Source organism: Phalacrocorax carbo, chromosome 9 (genome assembly GCF_963921805.1).
Source record: "Phalacrocorax carbo chromosome 9, bPhaCar2.1, whole genome shotgun sequence".
Classification (NCBI taxonomy): domain Eukaryota; kingdom Metazoa; phylum Chordata; class Aves; order Suliformes; family Phalacrocoracidae; genus Phalacrocorax; species Phalacrocorax carbo.
In genome coordinates, this window is record NC_087521.1 from 14,351,402 (window position 1) to 14,373,554 (window position 22,153).

Here is a 22,153-nt window from a genome sequence, read left to right on the forward strand (position 1 = left end):
AACAATCTTGAAACAGCTTGTTCCCTACTCTTGCCAGTGTGCTGTACTACTGGGGCAATGCTTTATGGATTCCTCTGTTTAGTGTTGGTTTATAGTCAGTAATGAGGAAAAATAGATTTGTTGCAATAAAAGTTTTAGCTGGTTTTACCCAATTGTGGTTTACATGCTCTTCAATGTAGCTTTTCAAAACGGGAGAGAAGATCTGGTTCCTTCAAACGTTTCCAGTAGCCAGAGGTTTATGATTTCACCAAAAATATCAAAATGAAACACTAATTCCAAGTGTTTGAGTGCTTTACTGAACATTCCCTTGGATGGAGGGTGACAGAAGAAAGTGTAATGGGGTCTTACATTTCCCCTCCTCTCTGCATTTCTGCAAACTTGCCTAGGTGATGTTCTCATGTAACTTTCTCTTCCTGCCTAGCATTCATTGTCAGTATAGACAGTGAGTTTTATTGGTAAGTTTGCTCCAGAGTGGAGTGACTCCAGCAAACTACTGGAGCACTGAAGGCAGGACTCTTATGTGCTGGGCTTCCAGCTGAGAGATAGATCTGACTTTATAGAAGGTTGTTCATATGTGATGGAGACAGAAGAGATTTTGATTGGACTTTTTTGTTTTGTTTGGTTGTTTTGAGAGAAGATCAGCTGGAGAAACAAATTCCTGAAAAGATCTGGGCTTTTTATCTTTGCTCCCTTTGAGCAGCTTAAAAAGAACATTTTAGAAGGGTTCGTTCTTCTGTGTTTGTTGCCCAGAAGTCTCTTCTTTAAACACAGAAAATGGTTCTAGTATGTCCCATTTCTAGTGTTACCCTTGAAAACAAAGTTGCCTAGCAAACAACAGGCACCCAAGTGAGCAGAAAGTTCTGTGTGGAATAAAGATAGTGGCAGATGGGACATGATGACCTTGTGCTTATTCTGAAAACAATAACATAATGAGAAGACTTGAGTAGAGGCTCTTTAGCCCAAAAGTGTTCTTTTATTTTCTCTGTAATCATGACATCCTGCATTTAACTATACTGTCCTCCAGCAGATACTCTGTTTTACTGCAAAGCATACAGAAGTGTGAGTAGGATTCCTCTGCTCAGGGATAACTAACAGTTCTGACCTGGTATTTATTATAGAAGCTGTTTAAATTAAATTTATAGAAGCTGTAGGCATTACTTATGGATTATTTTAGTGCAGCGCACAACAGAATTTAATTGGTGCTGTGAAGAAGCACATCACTGGAATTCCTTCAGGTCTGTAATAAAAATTATCAGCAGAACTAGGCCAGAAGGAAACAGATCTAAATTAACAGGCAATGCCAAGATCAGGAGTGACATTTGTTGGTAGTGCTGTCAAAGTGGATTCCAAGACACTCACAGAAAAGAGAGTGGCGAGTCCAGACTGAGATGTATTGCTAGAGCTATTAGCTCCATGATAGATTGTTGGAGAGCGGTGCTCAGACCTGTGACTGTATGGATCTTTTCCTTAAATCTTTCTGGCAGTCTTTCATAATCCAAACCACACCTAAACAGCAACACTCCAGCTGTTCCTTTCTCAGAGCTGAAGTATAATGAGTCAATTTTTGTAGCTGCTTATGGCTCTACTGCTTTTCACTGCTTTTCCTCCAGCCTAGTTGTCCCATCCCGGCTTCACCTTGGCTCTGTTGGGCTCATCACTCTGTTGGGAGTAGGAGGGAAGCAGATAGCGCTCTGACTTTGGCACTGATCCTGGTTCCTCTTGACCCCAACCCTAAGGTGGTAGATAGAGGAGGCTGATTGCAGGAAGGGGAGGTGGAGTGAGAGATACGACAGATGATGTGAGGAGAAAGCAGAGCTGTCAAGATGATCACAGCCAGCAGGGGAAGAGCCTCCCAGTTGTGACTGGCCAGGCCAGTTTTTGCATGCTGGCACTGGGAGGTAATGCAGGCTCTCTGAGGCAAAGCTATGGGAGGCTGGGGATTGGGCTCTGCAACTGAAGAATAAGAAAGCGAATCAGCAAGGGGGAGAACCCAGTCCTACTGTGTGTTTGAGGTGGGAAGGCTGCCCAAGCATGGAAAACTGATCAGCCTTCAAGGCACCCAGTTTGAAGGTAAAGCTGTACTTTCACATTTACATCCTAGTATTTATCTTCAGCTAAGTGAACTGTCAACATCTTTTGAGGATCTGTTCCGTGAGCATCTGCTGGGAGGGCTCTAAATCTCCCTCCTTCTGATGTTTGATTCGTTTGCTGGAATTGGCCACCTGATACTACAGACATACTCCTCACACCTTCCTAGCCCTCATCAGATGTGTCCCAAGAACCTTACCAGGTGTAAGAACAATGCAGTAATGCATGAATCTCTTTTTTTCCTACAACAGTGTTCTTTTTTCTCATTCCTCTGCTCGTGGCTTTGGGAACCAGACTTCTAGGTCTTCAGATATCACTGTGGATCCTGTTGGGCCCACACATTCCACATATATGACATTAGAGGAGTTGTAGGAGCTTTGCTTCTCCCTGTTCTTCAATAGGATGACCTAAAGGTGCACTGTGACCTTCTTTCATTTCCCTCCAGGCCTTATGACAGACAACTGGGTAGTGGAACATGGCTTACACACTCAAGCTAGACTAATTTCTGAGAAAATCCTCATCTCTGTTATCTCCTAGACCATTTGGTATGAATTGCTTCTGTCTGTCTGAATTGAGTCCTCCTGACCCCTCTGGGATTCAAAGCCCTGCCAGCTTTAAGCGCTCTATATTCTCCAGGGTTTATCATTATATGGATTCCCCAGTTCAAGAAAGACAGGGAACTACTGGAGAGAGTCCATCAGAGAGCTGCATAGACTCATAGTATGCCTTGAGTTGGAAGGGACTTGCAAGGATCCTTGAGTCCAACTCCTGTCCCTGCATAGGACAACCCCGAAATTCACACCATGTGTCTGAGGGGACTGGAGGATCTCTTTTATAAGGAAAGGCTGAGAGACCTGGGCTTGTTCAGCTTGGAGAAGACAAGACTGAGGGGGGATCTTATCAATGCTTATAAATATCTGAAGGGTGGGTGTCAAGAGGATGGGGCCAGACTCTTTTCAGTGGTGCCGAATGACAGGACAAGGAGCAATTGGCAAAAACTGCAACACAGGAAGTTCCACCTGGATATGAGGAAAAACTTCTTTCCTGTGAGGGTGCCAGAGCAGTGGAACAGGCTGCCCAGGGAGGATGTGGAGTCTCCTTCTCTGGAAATACTCAAAACCTGCCTGGACGCGTTCCTGTGCCCCCTGCTCTAGGTGTGCCTGCTCAAGCAGGGGGTTTGGACGAGATGGTTCTAGAGGTCCCTTCCAACCCCTACCATTCTGTGATTCTGTGATTAGATGGCATTGACACAACGGGCATCTGTTCTGTGTGTGGGAATCTCAGAAGGGAGCAGATGCTCAACTGTCATTCTCCACAAGAATGTGTAAATTGCAAGACGTGAGGTAAAAGCTCCATCTGCTGGAACAGTCTTTGAAGGCCCTGTTGGAGTCAAGCTCCAGCCTTCTGCTCTCAAATGAGGTGCCTTCATTCAGGGCCTCCTATAGCAGATAGGAAAGGAAAGAGGAGTGTGGAAAAGATAGCAGGCAGAAAAAAGCCAGAGCTGATGTTACTTGTGCTGAGGCAGCAGCACCAAGGCGTCTTGATTATTGTTGGTACTGAAGCCAGGTCCTATATTTCTAAGGTGGTTGCCAAGGTCCTGCCTCAAGCCTTGTCAGGAACAGCCCAAAGTTCACCAGTATCCAGCAAACCAACCATAATCTGTATGTCATGAGACTGTGCACTGCTGAGCAATCTGCAGTTGGTAAAAAGGTGGTCTGCGCTGCATTTGAGATAATGGAAAATGTCTTTCCCTATTGGTATGGAGAAAGACTGTGAAGAGTGAGATCTAGTGACAAAGCAAGGCTAATGCTCACTACCAAAGGACCTGTTATATCCTTGTCATCTGGTGAAGTAGTATCATGCAAACTGGGGTATATTAAGGTGCTGTTCAGTGCTCAGAAGTTGTTCTTAAGAGTTTCAGAGACTCTGGAGATCAAGATAGGTTACAGGATGTCAGATGGTCCAACCAAAATTACCGTAGTAATAAATAGGCCCATTTGACCATGCCAGAGGTCTTTGCTAGCATCAGTTGAGTAATGTCCAGTGCAAAATGAGTAGAGAAGGGATTCCAGTTCTTCCTGTGGGACTGAATATGTCTATAGTCATTACTTGTGGCAACATCTGATTTTTTTTCATATGAGTCAAGCATTTCCTGAAGGAGATCCTGTAGGGCATAAAATTATAAGGAACAGTCAAAACCAAAACTCTGAAGAATTACTGAAAGGTGACAGCATGTCATTTACCACATTTTTAGCAGAGAGATGTGTTTAGACATTATTAAAGAGGGGATTGGCCCAGGTGGTCTTGCAGATGGCACTGGACATCCCAAACACTATGGCTATATCTACCATGGTGGCAAGGTGCTACCGTGGAATATTACACATTAGAGGTTCAGTCCAACCCTGAATATTTTCACTTGAGACTTTATAGCTGTAATATAGGACAGGACTGCATGTTCTGAAATACCAGAAGGCCCAGCTAGTACTTTCTAGGGTTTTGCATTTTGTCATTGAATTGCAGCGAATGCAGTTCTCGGATCAATAGATTTTACTTTCTTAGTAAGCTGAATATCATGCCAAGAAGTTTAGTGAGATATTGGAGGATAACAGGCATCTTCTTCCCTAATAATCCAGCCCACGCTCATTATACACTTGCAGATTTGCAATGGTGATTCGGAGCACTTTCAGAGTTTAGTGAATAAATCTTTGGAGACAGCCTTAGCCTCTTTCGTAAATCACAGTATGGCTGTAGATATCTGACCAGTTTAAATTTTTGTATCTTTTTCCCCATTCTTTTTCAGGGTGTCACTCATAAGAAAGCTTGCCTGCAATAGAAGTGGGTGTTACTTTCTCTGGGAGTCATGCAAGAGATTGTGTAGGAGTGAGGAAGCAGGTTTTGCTCATGCTACGTTACACCAAATAATAAGGGAGTTTGTTTCCCCTGTTCTAGGTCTGAAGGAACCTAGCAGTTGCATACATATTGCCTTCTCTCTGAAGTTTAGTGTAGTAAAGTGGACCTTTATCCCCTGACACCTCCAAGCTCAAGACTAGCTCACAGTTGTTGTGTACCGTCATCCAGACTGTAGGACATACCTTGGAGTGGTGCGGCTGACCACAGTGTTCCTAACACAAGTCTTTTTTTTTTTTCCCCTGACTCCTCATGTTATTGTGTGTGGTTTATCAAGCATTCAGCATTTGGAGTAGAAGAGTGTTCTACTTCCTCTGGTAGACAGAAGCTAGAACAATAAATCTTTCACCCATAACAGGCAATTAAGTTCATGGACATTATGACTGCTAGGCAATATCATCTTCTTGGATAGTTTATTTTTCTCTAGTAATTTACAAGTGGGAATTAACTTGTATTACGCTGGTAAGAAGGAATCAGTGCCTCTTGAATGGTGGTGTGCAGAACTGATACTATTTGTTCAGCTTCACCTCTGGCCTTTTGGAGCATGGCTGAGGTCAATGTGTTCTGTCTAGACACCGTAAAAGCAAGGGGATCACATGTTTTCACCTCACCTTTTTATGGCTAATCCTAGAGAAAATGAATGTTCCTTAGCGTCCTCCCTGCAGTGACAATGGTCATGACCGTTCCAGGGCAGTATTACTATAAGGTGTAGATATCCACTTGAGCTATTGCAGTGGTGAGTAATGTGCTCTCGGAAGGACATGAAGTTACAGCAATGTCCTAGAATAAGTTACAGTAATGTCTGAGAATAGAAAGTTGTCAGGCTGGTTTGCATAGTGTTTCTGCTTGTTTTACAGAGTTCTGTTGAGGCACAGCTGATAAGCAATATGTCCGTATAATATTACATTATATAGGCAGCCAGGGAGCTGTATTCAATTGTTCTCTCACTGGGAAATCATCAGGATCTGGATATAGTGTTATTAACTCTGTTGCTCTATGCCTCCAAGCTGGCAAGCTTCCTCACCAGACTTTTGATATCCAGCAACTAGTGGCTGCTGGAAAAGTCCTTAAGAGATGTTCTTCTATACATTCTGTTAATACAGATATTTCATGACAGACTTGTTTACAAAGGAAGATACCATGTGCTCCATCTGCTGCTCCATATACTGCCTGTCCTGGGTTTCTATTGTCTTAATTTTGCAACCGTGTAGTTTTCTATGACTTCCCCATGTCTGCTGCCTAATATCTAGGATTAGATGGTACAAGGCTATGATTTTCCTGATCACTTTTTACCAAATGACAGTGTTTGGGTTGTCATACCTGTCTAGATGTCCAGCTGGCCCCCACCCTTCTTCCACCTTATGTGGATGTATACCAGAGTGACGTGCAGGTAATGTTCCTAGTTGAGTGGCTGCTGTGCATGACAGGTGGGAGGTGAGTGGCTGAATATGACTACTAGTTAGCTTCTTATGGATTCAGGAGATTTTCATACAAACCAACAAGTTCTCATCCAGGAGGAGTTACTTCTCACAGTACGAGTTTTAAATAGGAGCTGCTTAAAGCTATCTGAACCTGTGGAAGCCCCTGGTAAAAGGATGGCTCCTACATGCTGTTCTTGCAATATGCTGGATAGATATTCAATATTTGGGGTTCACCTTGCAACAATGTCAGCATATCACATACTTATGCAGTTCCATCCAGTCATGTCTCTGTTTCAAATTCGGTATTACCAGTATTAGTAATCCTTCAGGATCTACATCACATTGGCCTTTTTTTTCATTAGAGGCTTCTACCTGAAGCCTCAATGCTTGCTTTCTAAAGTTTGCTTTGAAGCAGCATTAGACTGTACTATATTTGAATGTTTCTTTTTGTGGAAGTCCCCTAATACAAAGGCGCATTTCAGCTGCTTCGGCTTTACCATGCAGCATTCAGTTGCAAAAAACATGGTGCTGAAACTCCATAACTACCTAACTGAAACTCCAACTTCATTCCTACCGTGTCCTTGGGGTTACGTGCAAATCATTATCTGTGCTGTTGTTGTTCACAAACTTGAATTTCACTGTGGAGGGGGAGGGAGTACATCTCCCGGACCACCTTCCTGTGTATTTATGACTGTATCCTGCCCATCGAAGATACACCTTTTTAAACCACTTAGAGGTTATATCCAGCTCTCTTTAAATGAGTGGGCTGTTTTCCATATCCAGGCACACTTCACCAACTGTTGCATAGTCTTCCGTTCTTGAAGACAGCGAAAACCTAGTTAGTGAAAGTCCTGAGCAACCTGCTCTAGTATGACCCTGAGGGAGTCAGGGGGTCAGAATAGGTGGTCTTGAGAAGTCCCTTCAAACCTTAACTACTTTGTGGTTCTGTGAACTCAGAAGCAGATGTTAGTACCTGTTTCTGCAACATGTTGTGAGGCAGCAATTCAAAAGAATCAATTTTCTATCTTGTTAAACATTATGTCTTTGAAAAGGCAGCTAGGTCCGTCAGTCACTCCTTGATATAGCTGAAATACTTTCCTCCTACAGTCCTGAAAGGCTATTGCTTTCCAGTCATTTCCAGTGGGACCCGCACTGACATATCCTTGAAGAGAGAACAGATATCCTTTTAGTAATTAGAAGGCACAGTAAAGAAGGTACAGTTCCTCTTCCAAATTCCTCAGCAATAGTGCTTATGACCATAACTGAAATCCAAAGATGGATCATGTCTCTGCTCCTTAATTGTTATTGTTTTGTTTCAGGGCTGTGTCTCCCTTGTGAAGGAAGTTTTTATTAGCTCTTTAAGTATGGGACTGATTACTCACTTGGCAGTGAATGAGGCTCTGTAAGATGTAATCAGAATAAGCTGATTTTCCTGGTTCACACTGCAGTTATAGGCCCTGAATTGTTCGGGGAGTAAGAGAGGGCTGTGAGTCTCCGTAACCTCATCACAGACATGGAGTTACAAATATCCTGGGACAGCCTGACATATGAGCTGGATCTTGGCTGGTGAGGAATAACAGTTCCTAGAGGAGAGGTACTAGCTTTTACTCATGCAACAAGCAGCTGGCAGAAATTTTCTGCAAAGAGATTGCATTTAGAAATAAGAGACTAAATTGTGTTCTTTCTGTGCTTAAGACCCAGGTGAGATATCAATTAGTGCTAGTGTTAGGCAGTCTTCGTGGTGGGGGGGTCGTGCTTTCTCAGTTTATACAATGCTCGACATGTTTATGTATGGTTGGATTCAGAAATCAGCCAGGATATGAATTGAGGACTCCACTCCTCTGCTTTCACTTAGGTCATGGAAGGACTGCTAGCTGGGAGTAACTTTGAATCTTTATTGACATACAGTGGATTTGAACTGGTGGCTTGGAGGTGAAAAGCTTCATACTGCTCAGCAGTGTCTTCTATATAATAGATGTGAGAAAATGAGCATGGAAGCTATTTATTGCACACACTCATTTTCATAGACTTAAGAAAGAGTAAAATTTTTAAAACATTCTTCCAATACCAGAAAGATTTTCCTACACCTTCTCTGGCTCTTTTCTGTTGTTTGGGTATGAGCTTGTATGTAGTATGTTAACACATTAATCAGAAGTGTTTTGGACTGTGTATAGAAAAAACAAACCCAAAATTCTTCTGCATGCAAATGCTGGTAATTTTAGGGGCCTGATCCTAGTCCATTCAATGAAGAGAGACATCTACTGAATTCAGGGGTTGCGAGGTCTGCCCTGCCCTGTGATTATGCACTTTGGTCTGCATCTGCATGGGTCCTGCTACAGGCTGGAGGTCTACATTTAGACACTCACACAAGAAAATTTTGAAAGATGCAGAATGCAGCTGTTTCCCGTCATTATGTTTCCCATTTACTTAAGTCAGCAGTTATTCTTTTCCAAGCAGCGCCTTTCAACAATAAACAAGGCAAATGCTTCCAACAGAATCTTTTGATGACATCTATTTAATTTAAATATATATATTGCAGCAGCAAATACAGCAATAACATGGAATATAAAACCCAATAACACATACTCTAAATATGATATGTAGGTGTAGGAGGGAGAGCAAAAGAAGATGCATTTCTTCTGATTACTCATGCTGTATTTAGGGTGATTGTTTTAAGTTGGAGGAGCATGCACTATATATTTTTATGTGTAATAAATAGAGTTCTCACTTTACAGGCACACTGGAACTCCATCCTAATTGGAATTGGAGTGAATGAATCAATAATTAGTTGACACTTACTTATACCAAACCCAGAGGCATGCTAAGCACATTATAGATACCAAGTATATTTCAGGATCATAGTCTTTATTTTCAAAACAGTAGGCAAATCAGGGAGATGAGGGTTTAGAACAGGAGACTCTGAGTGGTTCCTTGGCCTGAAAGACCTACTGAAACACAAATCTTAGCCAGGTGGCTAACCAGCACTGTGGCAGCCTTTTCTGAGGATTCTTTCCCTTGCAGCTGTTCCGCACTGGGGAGCGGGTGGGTGAGAGTGTAAGAGATAGTGTGCAGGGATTTTTCCAGACTTAAATAAGAAGGTTCAACAACAAATGGTGTAATAAAACAGACTGTTTAATAAGATAAAGTAAAAGAGGAATATAGATAGCGAGTAAATCTTATATCACTGCAGGGGCTTGGAACCCTGCTTTCATGCAGCATCAGATGGAACTTGGATGCATTTTCCTCCTCCTTCCCATGCTGTAGTGCCTTTGGTGTAGCTAACAGAGTCATGTATCTGCTCCTGATGGGTTGGGATGTTATTTCTAACCCCCACCAGTGTGCAGCACAGGCCGGCACAGCACACTCCAGGAGGCAGTGGCTGCTGTTGCTGATGCATGGGCTTCTCAAGCCCTAAGTAGAAGGCCCAACAGAGCAGACGTGGCCTAGTCAAGATCACTCAGTCCTCGAATACAGTGTCTTCTGCAAGGATCCCAACAGAGAACTGAGTTACAAGTTAACCCAACCTGAATCCTGTAATAAACCTAGATTTGATTCTGTATTAGCTATAATCACTACTGAGAAAGAAAGTGGGAATTTTATCCCCCTGCCGTTTTTTCAAGAAGAGATATAGAATTGCAGGAATCTTAGGGAGGTGTGTAACATTGTGTGAGTTGGATTCAGTGGTGAAATGCTAATAATTCTACTTAGACCTTCCAACAAAGAGAAGATACAATATATGGGCTAGTGGATGGAGACTGCTAGAGGTCCCTTTTAATGTGGAAAATGCCACCTCTCAATTTCTGTGGGACATCTGTGTGCCTTGCAGATTGTGTACTGTGCCATTTCTGTCTTGGGATGCTGTGATGCCACACAAGGAGTGTTGGTATACGACACTAGTAAGTGCCAGGTGTAACATGGCAAAGGAGTGTTCCTTGCCCTCCAAAGCTGCACAAGCTGCTGCTTCTTCAGAGCTCAGGTGGTGGCCTCTGAGGCCAGTGATATGGGAGGTCCACCCTGCTGTGGCCTGGCACCCAGGCCTGCTGTGAGCAGGGAAGGGTTCAGATAGCACAGAGCTCAACCAGTGGAGGACCATCTCTCTTCCTGCCTCATGTAAGATTAGGTTGTCAGCAGAAATGGGGATGGGGAAGTTTCCCCCTTGTTCTGCAGACTCTGACCCTTTCTAGAGCAGGCTGAGTAGGAACAAGCAACGCTGATGATGAGAGTCAGGTGGGTTTGGAGAAGGGTCCCCCTTCCTCACCCTCCACCCTTGCCTGACCAGGCTAATCACAGCCTTCTGTGGCTCCAGCTCCACTTCTTCAGACTGCTCTGAGGGAAATATTAACATCCTCTAATAACTCTGACAGACTTATTGAGCGATTTGTTTTATTCATTCCAAGACTGGATACAGCAAATAGATTATAGCTCAGGCCACTTCATAGGCTTAATGAGACCTTACTCTGATTCCTTATCACTTTTTTTCCAAATCTCCTTGTGTTAACTCCTTTTTCTGTTCTTTCTTTTACTATTTATTGAATATCCTCAGTGCTGTATATGTCACAGGGAGTATGGCCAAAGTTCATTCCTGTCCCTCATTTTTTGGATAAGAGAGGCAGCAAAATTTGCAATGGGTTTGGGGGTAGTAGATGCCTTTGGTAGCTGTCGTGGTGATGTTCTGAGAGCAAGACAAATCTGAAAATACTCAGCGTGCATGCAGGTTCTAGCTCAAGAGGAGGAGAAGTACTCTTTTTCTGTGGCATATGGTGGGTAATGCCCTGTTTTCCAGTCTCTGTGTCAGTCTTGCAGGTGATGCAGACAAAGGTGAAACACCATGGGCCTTATTTCAGTACTTTAATCAGATAGCAGAGTGCCTGCAGTGAAACTAGTTTTAGCTTCTTGGGTCACGTGGCTAGTTCACTTTAGCGTATACCACAAGACTGCTCAACGATAGGTTGATTTTTGTGGTGGTCAGCATGGGAAAGTCCACTGCCGTGCATCATCATCAGCAAGCTCCCTGTCATCTTTATGATCTGATAACCTTCTAGCATTATTGCCTTTGCAGGATCTGAGAAGAAGTAGCTATGTTGGTGAATCCAGAGAAGGCATTCCTATCAGGGAGGTTATTTAATTTAGGGAGATCCGTCCAGTTGCCATCCCTTCCTGATACCTAAATGAATTAAAATAGGAAGGCCATTGGAGAGAAACTGGCTCCTGCATCCCTAAGATCTATTGTGTGAGTCACCTCCAGCTTACAAGAACATCTCTGGCCATGATATGATGCAGCCACTGAAGTGTCACAGTGGTTGATCTAGTCCTTGTCTAAAGGACTTGATTTAGTCAAGGGGAAATTGGGCTTGTAATAGGAAGCTAGTTTCAGCTGTAGCTGGAACATGAGAAAGCAGCTGTCCATGGGGATTTACCTCTCTTGTAACTAGTTTTTGAAAGGCTTTGCAAAGCATGAGACACTCTTACCTTGAAGGGAAATCTGGATGAGGATACGAGTTTCCTGCTTTGAGTATTTGCATGGAAGCAGGTACAGAGGTGCCTAGGTAATAGTATAGAAGTATGAAAAACCAGGCAGAAGTATCAGCAATGTATGCTTTTAGAAGGCCATAGGTTCTTATTTAATCCAAGCTGGGAGTGAAAGAGAAATAATTTTCCTCTTTTTACCACTGAAGATGACCTATGAAAACGCAAATCTAACTTTCTATGTACCACTGCCTTTACTCCTAATATAGGAATGGCTTATAAATAGTGGTCCCAAATATTGTAGCTAAAGGCAGGAAAGTCATTTAGTCCCCTGTTCTTCTGTGAGTGGCCACTTAGGTGGAAAAAGCTTTGGTGCTTCTAGTGCATAGCATGATAAGCCATATGGCGGCTTTTGCTTCTTTGCAGGGGACATTGAATGACAAATTGTAGTGTTTGTGGAGGAGGCTGTGTACTGTATGTGTGTAACTTGGGCACACACTATCAGAGTATCTATGTTTTTCTATAATATGCTTTGTTTGTCCTCTGAGATCTATTTCTCCTTCACAGGAGCTATAGCTTGTTCTTGGCCCAGGTGTTGTAAGTGAATTCTATGCCAGATGAGTGCTCTTTATAGGGCTGCATGTGTGATACTGCTAAACAGAAAGAGAAGAGAGGGTCTGGATCTGCACCAGGCCCTGGTGAGGAACAGGGATCTCCAGAGAGGTACCGTGCTCTTAGGCTGATTTGTTCAAACACAGTCTGTATTTCTTACTCATAAACTTTGTCAGCCTGTGTTTCTGACAAGAATAATAGCTGTGTTCTCATTGGATTTTTGGCCAGATTGTGTAGTACTGTATGCCCCTAGGGGAGGTACAGGCTTCTGATGGGTTTGGCCCTGTGCTAAAATATACTAGTTACACAAATGGCCTAGCACAACTAACCCAAGAATAAAGTTCAAGATTGGTCCTGCTTTAGATAACTTAGATGTCCTTTCGCTGAAGGCACAGAATGGCTACCATAAGCAGAGGGTCTTGATGGTCCAGTACTCTTCAGTTTAGAAAAGAAGTGGCTAAAGTAGGAGGTGAGGTAGATAGTTATAATCAAGAGTGCTGTGGTGATGCTGCATAGGTAGGGGATGCCCAATGTGATATATTCAGCTGCAGGTTTTAAATAAGCAAATGAAAATACTGTTTCACACCACGTCAATTTTATTTCCAGAAGACACCAGACAAAGTCAAGGAGGGAAAAGTCCATCAAGGACTGTTAAACATTTTGGTCATGATTCAGCCTCCACCAGTCTGTCATTGCTGGAAGTTGTTATAAAGGTACTGTGGATTTTCTCTGTTCCTTTGACTCTTCCCCGAGTACCTGCGCTTGGCTGCTGTCAGAGGCTCGGCCTTGGTATCTGCCCTGCTCCATTACTGAAGCTCTTACCTTGTGATGCCTGGCAGCTGTTACTGACAGGATTGTCTGGGGAGAGCTTGTTTTGAACTAGAATAATAAAATCTTAGAAAATGGGATTGGAAAAGGTCTCAAGGGCCAACTAGTCTTTCCAAGACAAGATCAGGTGTATCTGAAAAATTAATGAGAAATACCTGTCTAGTCTTTTCTTACTAGTCTCCAGTGCTGGTGGCTAACTCCAAGTAGCCAAGTTATTCCACAGCCTTACTACCCTGTTGCTACCAAATTTTTCTAACATTAAACCCAAACTCCCTTTTCTGCATCGTAAGTTTCTTCTCATTATATCTATGGTGACTAGAGAGGCCGCTTTGTGTTTTTTCTGTTTGCACCTGTCCATCAGAAGGTATACAGGTATGTATCTTTGTGTGCTCCACAAGACTGTGGACACAACTGGCTGAATGGAGATGTGCGGGGGTGGTGTGCAAAGTAGCAGGGAGCAAATCCTCTATCTCCTCCAGTGATCAGGCACCTAGGCTGAAACCAGGAAGAAAGAAGCTTCATCCTGGGGTGGTCAGGCAATGTATATAGGCAGTTTAAGTGAAGATCAACAAATTGTTTGGAGGGCACTGAGTAATTAAATTCTGTTTGGATTTTTGCTGGTACTAGGCTACAGAACTATTGACTTTTTCCCCAGCAATGTAGCCAGGGCCCTGAGGAATGCACATGAGCATTTTTGTTGGGATCTGTGGGAAAGGACGGTACTTTCACTGAAAGCCATGAAATCAGCAAGCAGCTTTATCTAAAAATAGTAATGATACAGAGTTAATTAGTGGGATTATTATGAATTAATTTCCCTAAGATTTTTTGCTGTTGTTTTTTTTACTCCTACTGGAGCTAAGTAACTCTATGCATTGGTTTCTGAAAGTAGCAGGCCTGCTTAATCCTTCAATGCCATGTTGTTACGAAAGCACTTTTCTAAATGGCCAGGCGCTTGCAGCGAAACCATAGTGGCTTGCAAATGTCTCCCCAGCTAGGTATAGCGCACACTCTGCCTGAGTATTTTGGTTGTCTGAGAGGAGAAGGCTTGGCCCCTGGAGGTAAAGGATCTGTTTTCTTTAGTAGATATAGGACCTATTCAAACTTCATATGCTTTAGAAGGTGACACATTCAGGCACATGTCAGTCAACCTCACATTTGACCCTGTGGAGAGGACAGGCTGCTCACAATGTTAATGCACACAGTATGGAGAGGAGCATTGGAGGCATCAAATCACTGTTTATCATTCAGATAAGATTTGAGATCAAATCCCTTCACCTTATTTAATTCAGGAGTGCTTTAAAATCACATGGCACTTTTAGTAGAATCAGCTAAGTTTCATTCTGCCTCTTTAAGTAGTTCTTGTTCGAACTCTGACATGCTAAACTGTTGTATGGTGTTCCTATAAGCTGTTAAACATCTGTCTCTTTCACTTCAGAGCTGGCTGCATTTCAGTACTGGATGAATGATTCCTATATTCACAGCTAATAAGTGCTTTGAGATCCCAAGTATTAGCTGTGCACAGTACCACAAATGTCTATGCAACACATCAAGTGAGTGCTGTTCCCAAGAGACTGAAGTCTAAGAGATCCCGTAGGACAAAGGACACAGAGAAATGTAATTGATTGTAATGAACTTGTTTGTGTATGTGTCACCACTTGTCTCTACTGAATAAAATCAGAAGTGTTCAACAGTCCATTAACACAAATTACAGGGTCCTATTCTTCTGGAGTGAGACAATAAGGCCTACACCTGCTAGTACTGTGAAGCTCTTCATGATCCCAGTGTGCAGCTCAGTGACAGACATCATAGGCTTGAGTGGTCTTGGATTTGTTTCAGTACCCTAAATATTCAGCAAATTAAATAGAATTGGTCAGACTTCTGTGGCAATTCCGTTGGAATCAGTGGGAGGATACCAGGGATGGAGCCTACTACCAGAATAAGACAAAAGTTGTTAAGTAAATACGAGGGATGAAATCATGACACTATCAAAGTAACTGTCAAATCTTTTGTGCATTTAATGGAGCCAAGATTTTAACCTAGTTAACCATAAATAGAACAATCTTCAAGGTGTCTATCTCCTGTGTGAGCATGGGCACTACAGGGATGTTGTGCTAATGCTTGAAATTGATCTCATTACAGAGTCCATCTTTACCCAAGTGAATTGTTGTTAGAAGCTGCTTATACAATGTAAATTCTATTTTGTTTTAATGTCATTGTAACCCTCCCAGGTGGCTTTGAGCCACTGCGTCCTGAAGAGAGAGACAAGGAGTCTGTATGGTTTTGCACCAGCAACACTGGTCTCCAACAGCTTGGTGTAGGAGGTGAAGTAGGACCATATGTTAACCTTTACCTTAATAGACCAGGTTAGGATGGACTGAGACCACTTCCACTTGCCAAATCAGCATCTGGAATCAACACTTTGTTTGATGAAGTATCACATTAATAAAGAATTGGCTCATTGCAATTTGAAGTGTTTCCAACTCCACCAAAATGCAGCTCTTCATCGTGTTGTTAAAATGTTGCATCAGAGCTCAGTTAAGAGGAAATCACCCGGTTCTGAGTCACCAGCCTCTCTTACTACCTCACCACAGGAGCACAGGCTGCCTCATCACATATCCTTTGAATCATTTCACTGGCTGCTGTAAATGTATCAATCTGTGGTGTCTGAACAGTTTTCATATATATCAGTAAGTCAAAGTAAGTGACTTGAGAGTTCCCAACCAGTCATGCTTCTGCCAGTGAAATTGTACTTACATCCATTTTCTGTATTTGCAGCATGATGAAAGCCAAATCTCCTTTAGCAAAACTTTTTAGGTGTTGGTTACTGAGTGAGCTTCAGAATAAGGTGATTTTCCTGTATAAAGGCAGGTTCTCCTCTTATTTGGGAGTGGGTCTCCTATGACAAAAAGATATATATAACACTTTATAATTTTTGCCCTCCTCCGATCCCTAGTTTCTGCCTGTTCCCCAGTCCCCTCCACACATTGGTGTTTAGAGGGAGGGTAACCAGAGAGCCCTGGAGGGGGATGCAAGAGAGCTTGAGGGACTCATAGTACAAGACAGTGCCATTCACTTCTAGGTGCTTATTTACACTTAGCCTAGGATGCTCCTGCCTGATGGCTGGTTTGTGATGTGTGAATTCAGTCAGTGGCTGTCAGTTTAGCTGGCAGAAGACAGGTGTCCACAGCCCATCAAAGTGGGGGACAAGATTGACTGGATCATGGAGATGGGAACAAAAGCAGGTCTCTTCAGGTCAAGGTGGTGTGTACTGGTAGGGCTGGTGTGCACAGAAAGTCTGTGCTGTCCTCATCTTCCAGTTGGAGAGAGAATTGCGCTCTCATGGCACCTTTCCTTAATGCTAAACATCTTGTTAAAAATGTTAGAGTTAAAAATACCTCAGATGTTTCCTCTACAGGCACTGGAATGATCTGAGCTATGATAATGTTTGCTTTGTTCCTCCCGCTCCCCTTCATCCTCCTCCTTCCCCTTTTACCCCACCCAGATGGCTGGGGCTGCACCAGGCAAAGGCAGCAGCCCCACTGATCCCTTTTTCAACCCAGCTATTAGCATCAAAGAACAAAGCAAACAGCACTGGCTTGCTGCTCAGCTCTCTACAAAGGAGCAATAAGTGGACTCTTGTGTATAGGATAAAGCAAACTCTGCCTTGTCTTTTGTTAAGAGGCAGATCTTTCTGTGTTTGAAGCGCTCTGAGCTGAAGAAAGTGGAGAAGCCTCCACCTGCACCACAGTGAGTCCCATGGTCATTGGACTTTCCGTTAGCCATGGGTCCTGCATCCTCCCTGTTTAATTGGGGAATGCTGTACCTCCTCAGTCTTTCTGCCAGGTAGGAGGTCCTTACTGGGGGGAGGAATGTAGTGCAGATGGAAGAGGAAGAGAGTGGGGACGTGTTTTAAACAGTCCTGAAAACAAAACAGAAAAACATGAAGAGGATTGGAGAGAACTTCTCAGGTGACAGGGTCTGAAGGAGAGTCAGCTCAGCTCCCCAGGTCTGGTCTCTGCCTATTTGTCATCTCTATCTTCCACCTTTCATGAGGCATTAGATTTCTTCTAATTGTGGATCCACCAGCCATAAGGTACTGCATCAGAGGTTTCTTGTTAAGGGTCCCTTTTGTTGATACATGCAACCACAGTTTTAATTGTGTACCACAGGGGAGTGGCACACCACACTGCAGAGGTGTTATGGGGTTTCCCATGAGGAGTTGCGTGGCAATTTCAGTTGTATGCCACAGTGGTATTTATTGTAGGGTCTTTTGTGAGGTCTGAGGACTATATGCCATTTTTGTCTTCACAAAGAAAGCGGTGCTTTCTCATGTGTGTTTTAAAATATAAAACAAGTACTTTTACTGTTTGAAAATCAGCATTTGCCAGCAGATACCACATGGGGGGGTGTCTGCGATACAAGAAACTCCCTTTCTATTTAGTATGGGAAGTAACACAATGACCTGGGTTGCCACATGGGTAAATACTGCAAAAGTGTCACAGAGACGAAACAATGACTTTTCTGATGCAACTAGTGTCTAGTGTATACAGAAGTTGTGTTGGGTGGAGACTCTCCAAAAAAGATACAGCAAAAAGAAAGCTAAGAGTAAAACCAGTCAGCATCGGGAATGCCTGCTCTTAGGGACATGGGAACAAAAAATATGAGTAAAAGGAAATCCTCTTGCTGTCTGCCCTCTGTTACTTGCCATTGAGAAACTATGTTTTAGAGATGCTTGTGTAGCTCTTAACACTTCATTGTTCCCCTTTTTAACAGCTTCATGACCTGTTTAATTCACGCACAGTTAAATAAGTATTATTTCAAGCAGTGTATCAGTTACAGCCCACTGCCTCTTCTCTTATTTGCTTAATGTGTTTATCCCTTGCTCACCCTTCGTTAGCTCTGTCTTTTGCCCCTTCTGTCTGCTGCTCCTTTTTATTCCCTGAATATCCCACAGATTTCTTCCAGGAGCACAGACACTCCGGTGAGGCTGCCTGCTGTTGCCGGGTCCCTGAGATAGCCTGGGCTGCAGCTGTCTCCGCTCCTTTGTCCGGCGTGCAGGGAGGCTGAGAGGACAACGTGGGTCTAGAGCTTTGTACCTGCTTAGAATAGGCTTTGGGGCAGCTGCTGGATTATCAGAAACGTTTGCAGAACCTTACGGTGCTCCCTTCTTCCTTTTCTGAAATGTGTGATCGTCTTCTCTGGATGCCACTGATTTTCCCAAGCAGCACCTCAAGTCCTGGCTGTGGACTTGTAAATTCTTTGGCAACATGCTCACATTCTGCAGTGGTATTTAAGGGTCTGCTCCTTCCTTCTGCCCCTGCTCTCACCTCCTTTTGGTTTCCATCCTCAGTGCACGCATTGCTACCTGACACTTGTTTTCTTTTCCTCCCTAAAAATATTTACTTTCAGGCAAACTTCCAGTGCTACGTGTCCTTCCAGGCTTGCCTGCCAAGACAACACTTCTTAGATACGATTATGTGTTAAAAGAGGAAAGGCAACAAATAACACTCATCAGATCTGACGTAAAAGTTTAGTAGAAGCTACGGAAATTAAATGAGTTGATGCAACAGTCCCTCCCCTCTTTGTGCATTGTTTTATTTGGGTTATTACGTCCTTAGGGAAGGATGACTTGATATATGTGTGGTGTACCACAGGGACTTTTTCTGGAGCCTTTACGAAGTGATAAACAAAAAGCAACTGAAAGTGGTAAACAAAAAGCAACATGCACAGGAATCACTCACCACTGAAATGCAAGTGACTTGGGAAGACAGGTGGTTTCACAGCAACACAGCTGGTTTGGACAGGAAGGGGGAATACTGGTGGAAATTGGAGGGGATGTTTGGGGAAGGAGAATACAATCTTAGACCTTGGTGTGTAGCCAAAGCACCCAGCATGTCATGCTCCTAGACTTGTGGCAGAAGTGATCCGGGACCTGTAGTAGTCCAAATCATTAATGTACTGCTTTGAAGCCTTACTGGAAAGATGATATCTCCAGCAGCACAGCTCCTGGGCAAGGTACAACCCTCCAAGGAAGAATGCTACTTATGGACCTGGCCTCACTATTTCCTCAAACAAGTACTTTTTTTTAATTTGGAGGTCTGCCTTGGAAGGAAAATACTGATCTAGTCTAATCTCATGAGACTTCAGGGCTTCCTCCCTCATGGTATTGTGGTAAGTGTAGCTATTCAGAGCAAGACTAAACTTGGGATTGGTGGGCTTTGCCCAAAACAGACACTACATTCAAAGATATGCCTTTTTCTGTGATCGATACTATCTCTTACATAGTCTTGCTCCTCTCTTTTTTAAAGGATTTATGTGATTGATTCTGAAAGGCAGTCTTATGTCATTAAGAGAAAAAATACTGAATGACATTTGGTCTGAATTCAGCATCTTGTGAAAAGGTAACATGTGGGACATGCAAGCCTCTGGCACTCCTCCCCCACCCCTGCTGCTGTCTGCAATGAAGGATGTTGTTTTGGGAATGATGGGCAGAAGGAATGAAAAGGAATGAGCTCTCTTCTAGACTTTGGGACTATGTTGAGTGTCTTGCACCTGGTCATAAATTCACATGGCCCCTTTTAAAAGGGGAGCAGGTTATTTTCTTTTTTTTCTGAAAACTTGCTTGAATTTATGTGCAATAGAAACCTACTGCAGGCAGGTTGTTTTTTTGTTTCTTTCTTTTGCATTTGTGTGTGAAAAAAAACAATAGAATAGTTTAACCAATATTCTTACAGGAACTGATGTGGCTTGGGACTATCTGATTCCAGGAACTCTCTCTCCGGACAGATATGATGGTGGATTCACTTTTACATGCACAGCGGAGAGGGAGCCAGTGCCTCCTCCCTTGCATGGCTGCGTGCTTGGCTGCAGATGGGTGGCCTTCAAACAAAACTAATTACTTCTGGTTTTGCATGAAATTGATTTCCATGCAAGGATGCTGTGTTGCTGTGTGCATCTCTAATGGCTTTTCTCTCTTCTTTCTCTCTCTTTTCCTTTTCTCCCTTCTGCTTGCCATGAAAACACCTCGACAGATGTCAATCATATTCCAGGTAAGCATTGCTTCTGCTGAGCTGAAAGGCTTCTCTTTAAGGAGTGGTGGTGGGCAGTTACCAGGGCAGAAATCTCATCCTGCTTTCTGAGAATGTACAGAACAAATCTTACTAGACATCACAGGGTCTGGACTGCAAAGTCTTTGCTGAAAGGAGGGCTTCATAATAGTGAAGGTCACAAACTTCCCTCCTCAGAGATTACATTGTGTTGGTCAGTTAAAGGGATGTTTTCTGAATGAAAATGATATTAAAAATGGTTGCTTGTATTGCTAATTACCTGGCATTGAACTTTGCCTTATATACAGTTTATTTCTGATACGTCTGTGTGTAGTCTGGCATACAAATCTAGTTCAGTCATTTTCCTTCTCCTTCTGCAGTCTACTCCATTTGCTAGTCCCACTGATAAGCTGTTGAGTTTGATTTCCACTAACAAAGGGGTTTTTGTTGTTGTTTTATTTTAGGTTTTAAAAACCAGTGAGTATCTTTCTAGCTGAATGTGAATGTGTGATCTTATTTAGGTATCAAAATTTTACTTTCTGACAGGGCACAAATGATTCATTTAAAAGGAAAAAGAATATGTGTTTTATATGCTTGTTTATTTGGGGACTTCTTCCTTAAGGAAGTGTTTTACCACAGAGAACTCCAAATGTCCCTCCTCAGATTGCTCTTTCTGATTGCTGAAAGGATCTGAGTCCCCCAACTTCAGCTACAAGGGTTAATCGAACTAGACCACCTTACACTGTAGTCCACATCCTGTTGCCATTGAATCTTAAGAAACTGATTTTTACCTCATGCTCAGGCAGCTCCACCTGGTTTATCATTATGTGAAATGGAAATGAGAGCCAAGGGAAGCAGCTGGTATTGCCCTGGCTGGAGTGGGACGATGGGAGAGTCGAGGTTATTTTCCTTCTCAGCTTTCTGCATAACTTTTGCTAAACCCAACCTGGACCTGGAATGAATTCTCCGTTCAATTTGCTTCTTTTCTACACTTGGATAATCAGATTTTGTGAAACACTTCAGAGAGAAGCAGTAAGGGTCAGCCAGTCGGGTAATTTCCCTGCATATTTAGCCTTTTGGCTTCTCTTGTCAGCCCCCCTTTTGTTCTGCTGAGGTCCTCTGCATTCTGTGTGCCTCTCAGCTGGCAACAATGGGGATGGAAGTGGCCAAATGGCAAATGTTGCCTGGCATGCATTGAAAAGAAAGGCTCTGCCAACTGTAACGTTAAATCTTTTCAGTGACCCATGGGGCTGAACATGTACCTTCTTTGCTCCAGTCTGAGGTGTCCAGGAACTCCCATCTCCTCTCATCTCGGGAGGATCTGACATGCACCAAGGGCTTGGGATCACAGGTGTCTCCACCACATCCTGAAGCTGTTGGTGTCTGCGGCAGGGGAGGATGGTTGAATTGGGAAGGTGGAGCCTTGCTATGCTCTACCAGGAGGACCCATGATATTATGCCACAAACAAATGTTGCCTTGAGCAACATCAGGGCCATTTCCAAGGCCTGCACAGTGTTCAGGGGACAACAGCATCACTAGAAAGGGCCCAGGCAGAGGTGGCACAACCAGGATAGGACCATGCTGCTGTTACTGTGGGCACCCTGGAGTGGTCCATTGTTCTGCTCTCTGAATGGACTCTTCAGCCCCACTGCCCTCTTATTCTCACAATTTATACGCTTGGATGGTCATTTTTTTATTCTCCCAATTGCTTATACACATGTGTTCTTGTTCTCAGGACTGCTGTGTGCTTTGTCTCGTGGATTTATAGTCACACGTGAATGCTC

At 43.3% G+C, this 22,153-nt stretch overlaps 1 protein-coding gene across 1 annotated transcript in view; it reads left to right on the forward strand.

The window, feature by feature from the left end:
• Positions 1-22,153, forward strand: part of NRXN3 (neurexin 3) — a 971,499-nt gene that overhangs the window by 13,577 nt on the left and 935,769 nt on the right. The window contains exon 2 of the mRNA XM_064460500.1: positions 20,354-20,371. Within this exon, the coding sequence (XP_064316570.1) occupies positions 20,354-20,371 (18 nt within the window). The remainder of the gene's footprint in view (positions 1-20,353; positions 20,372-22,153) is intronic.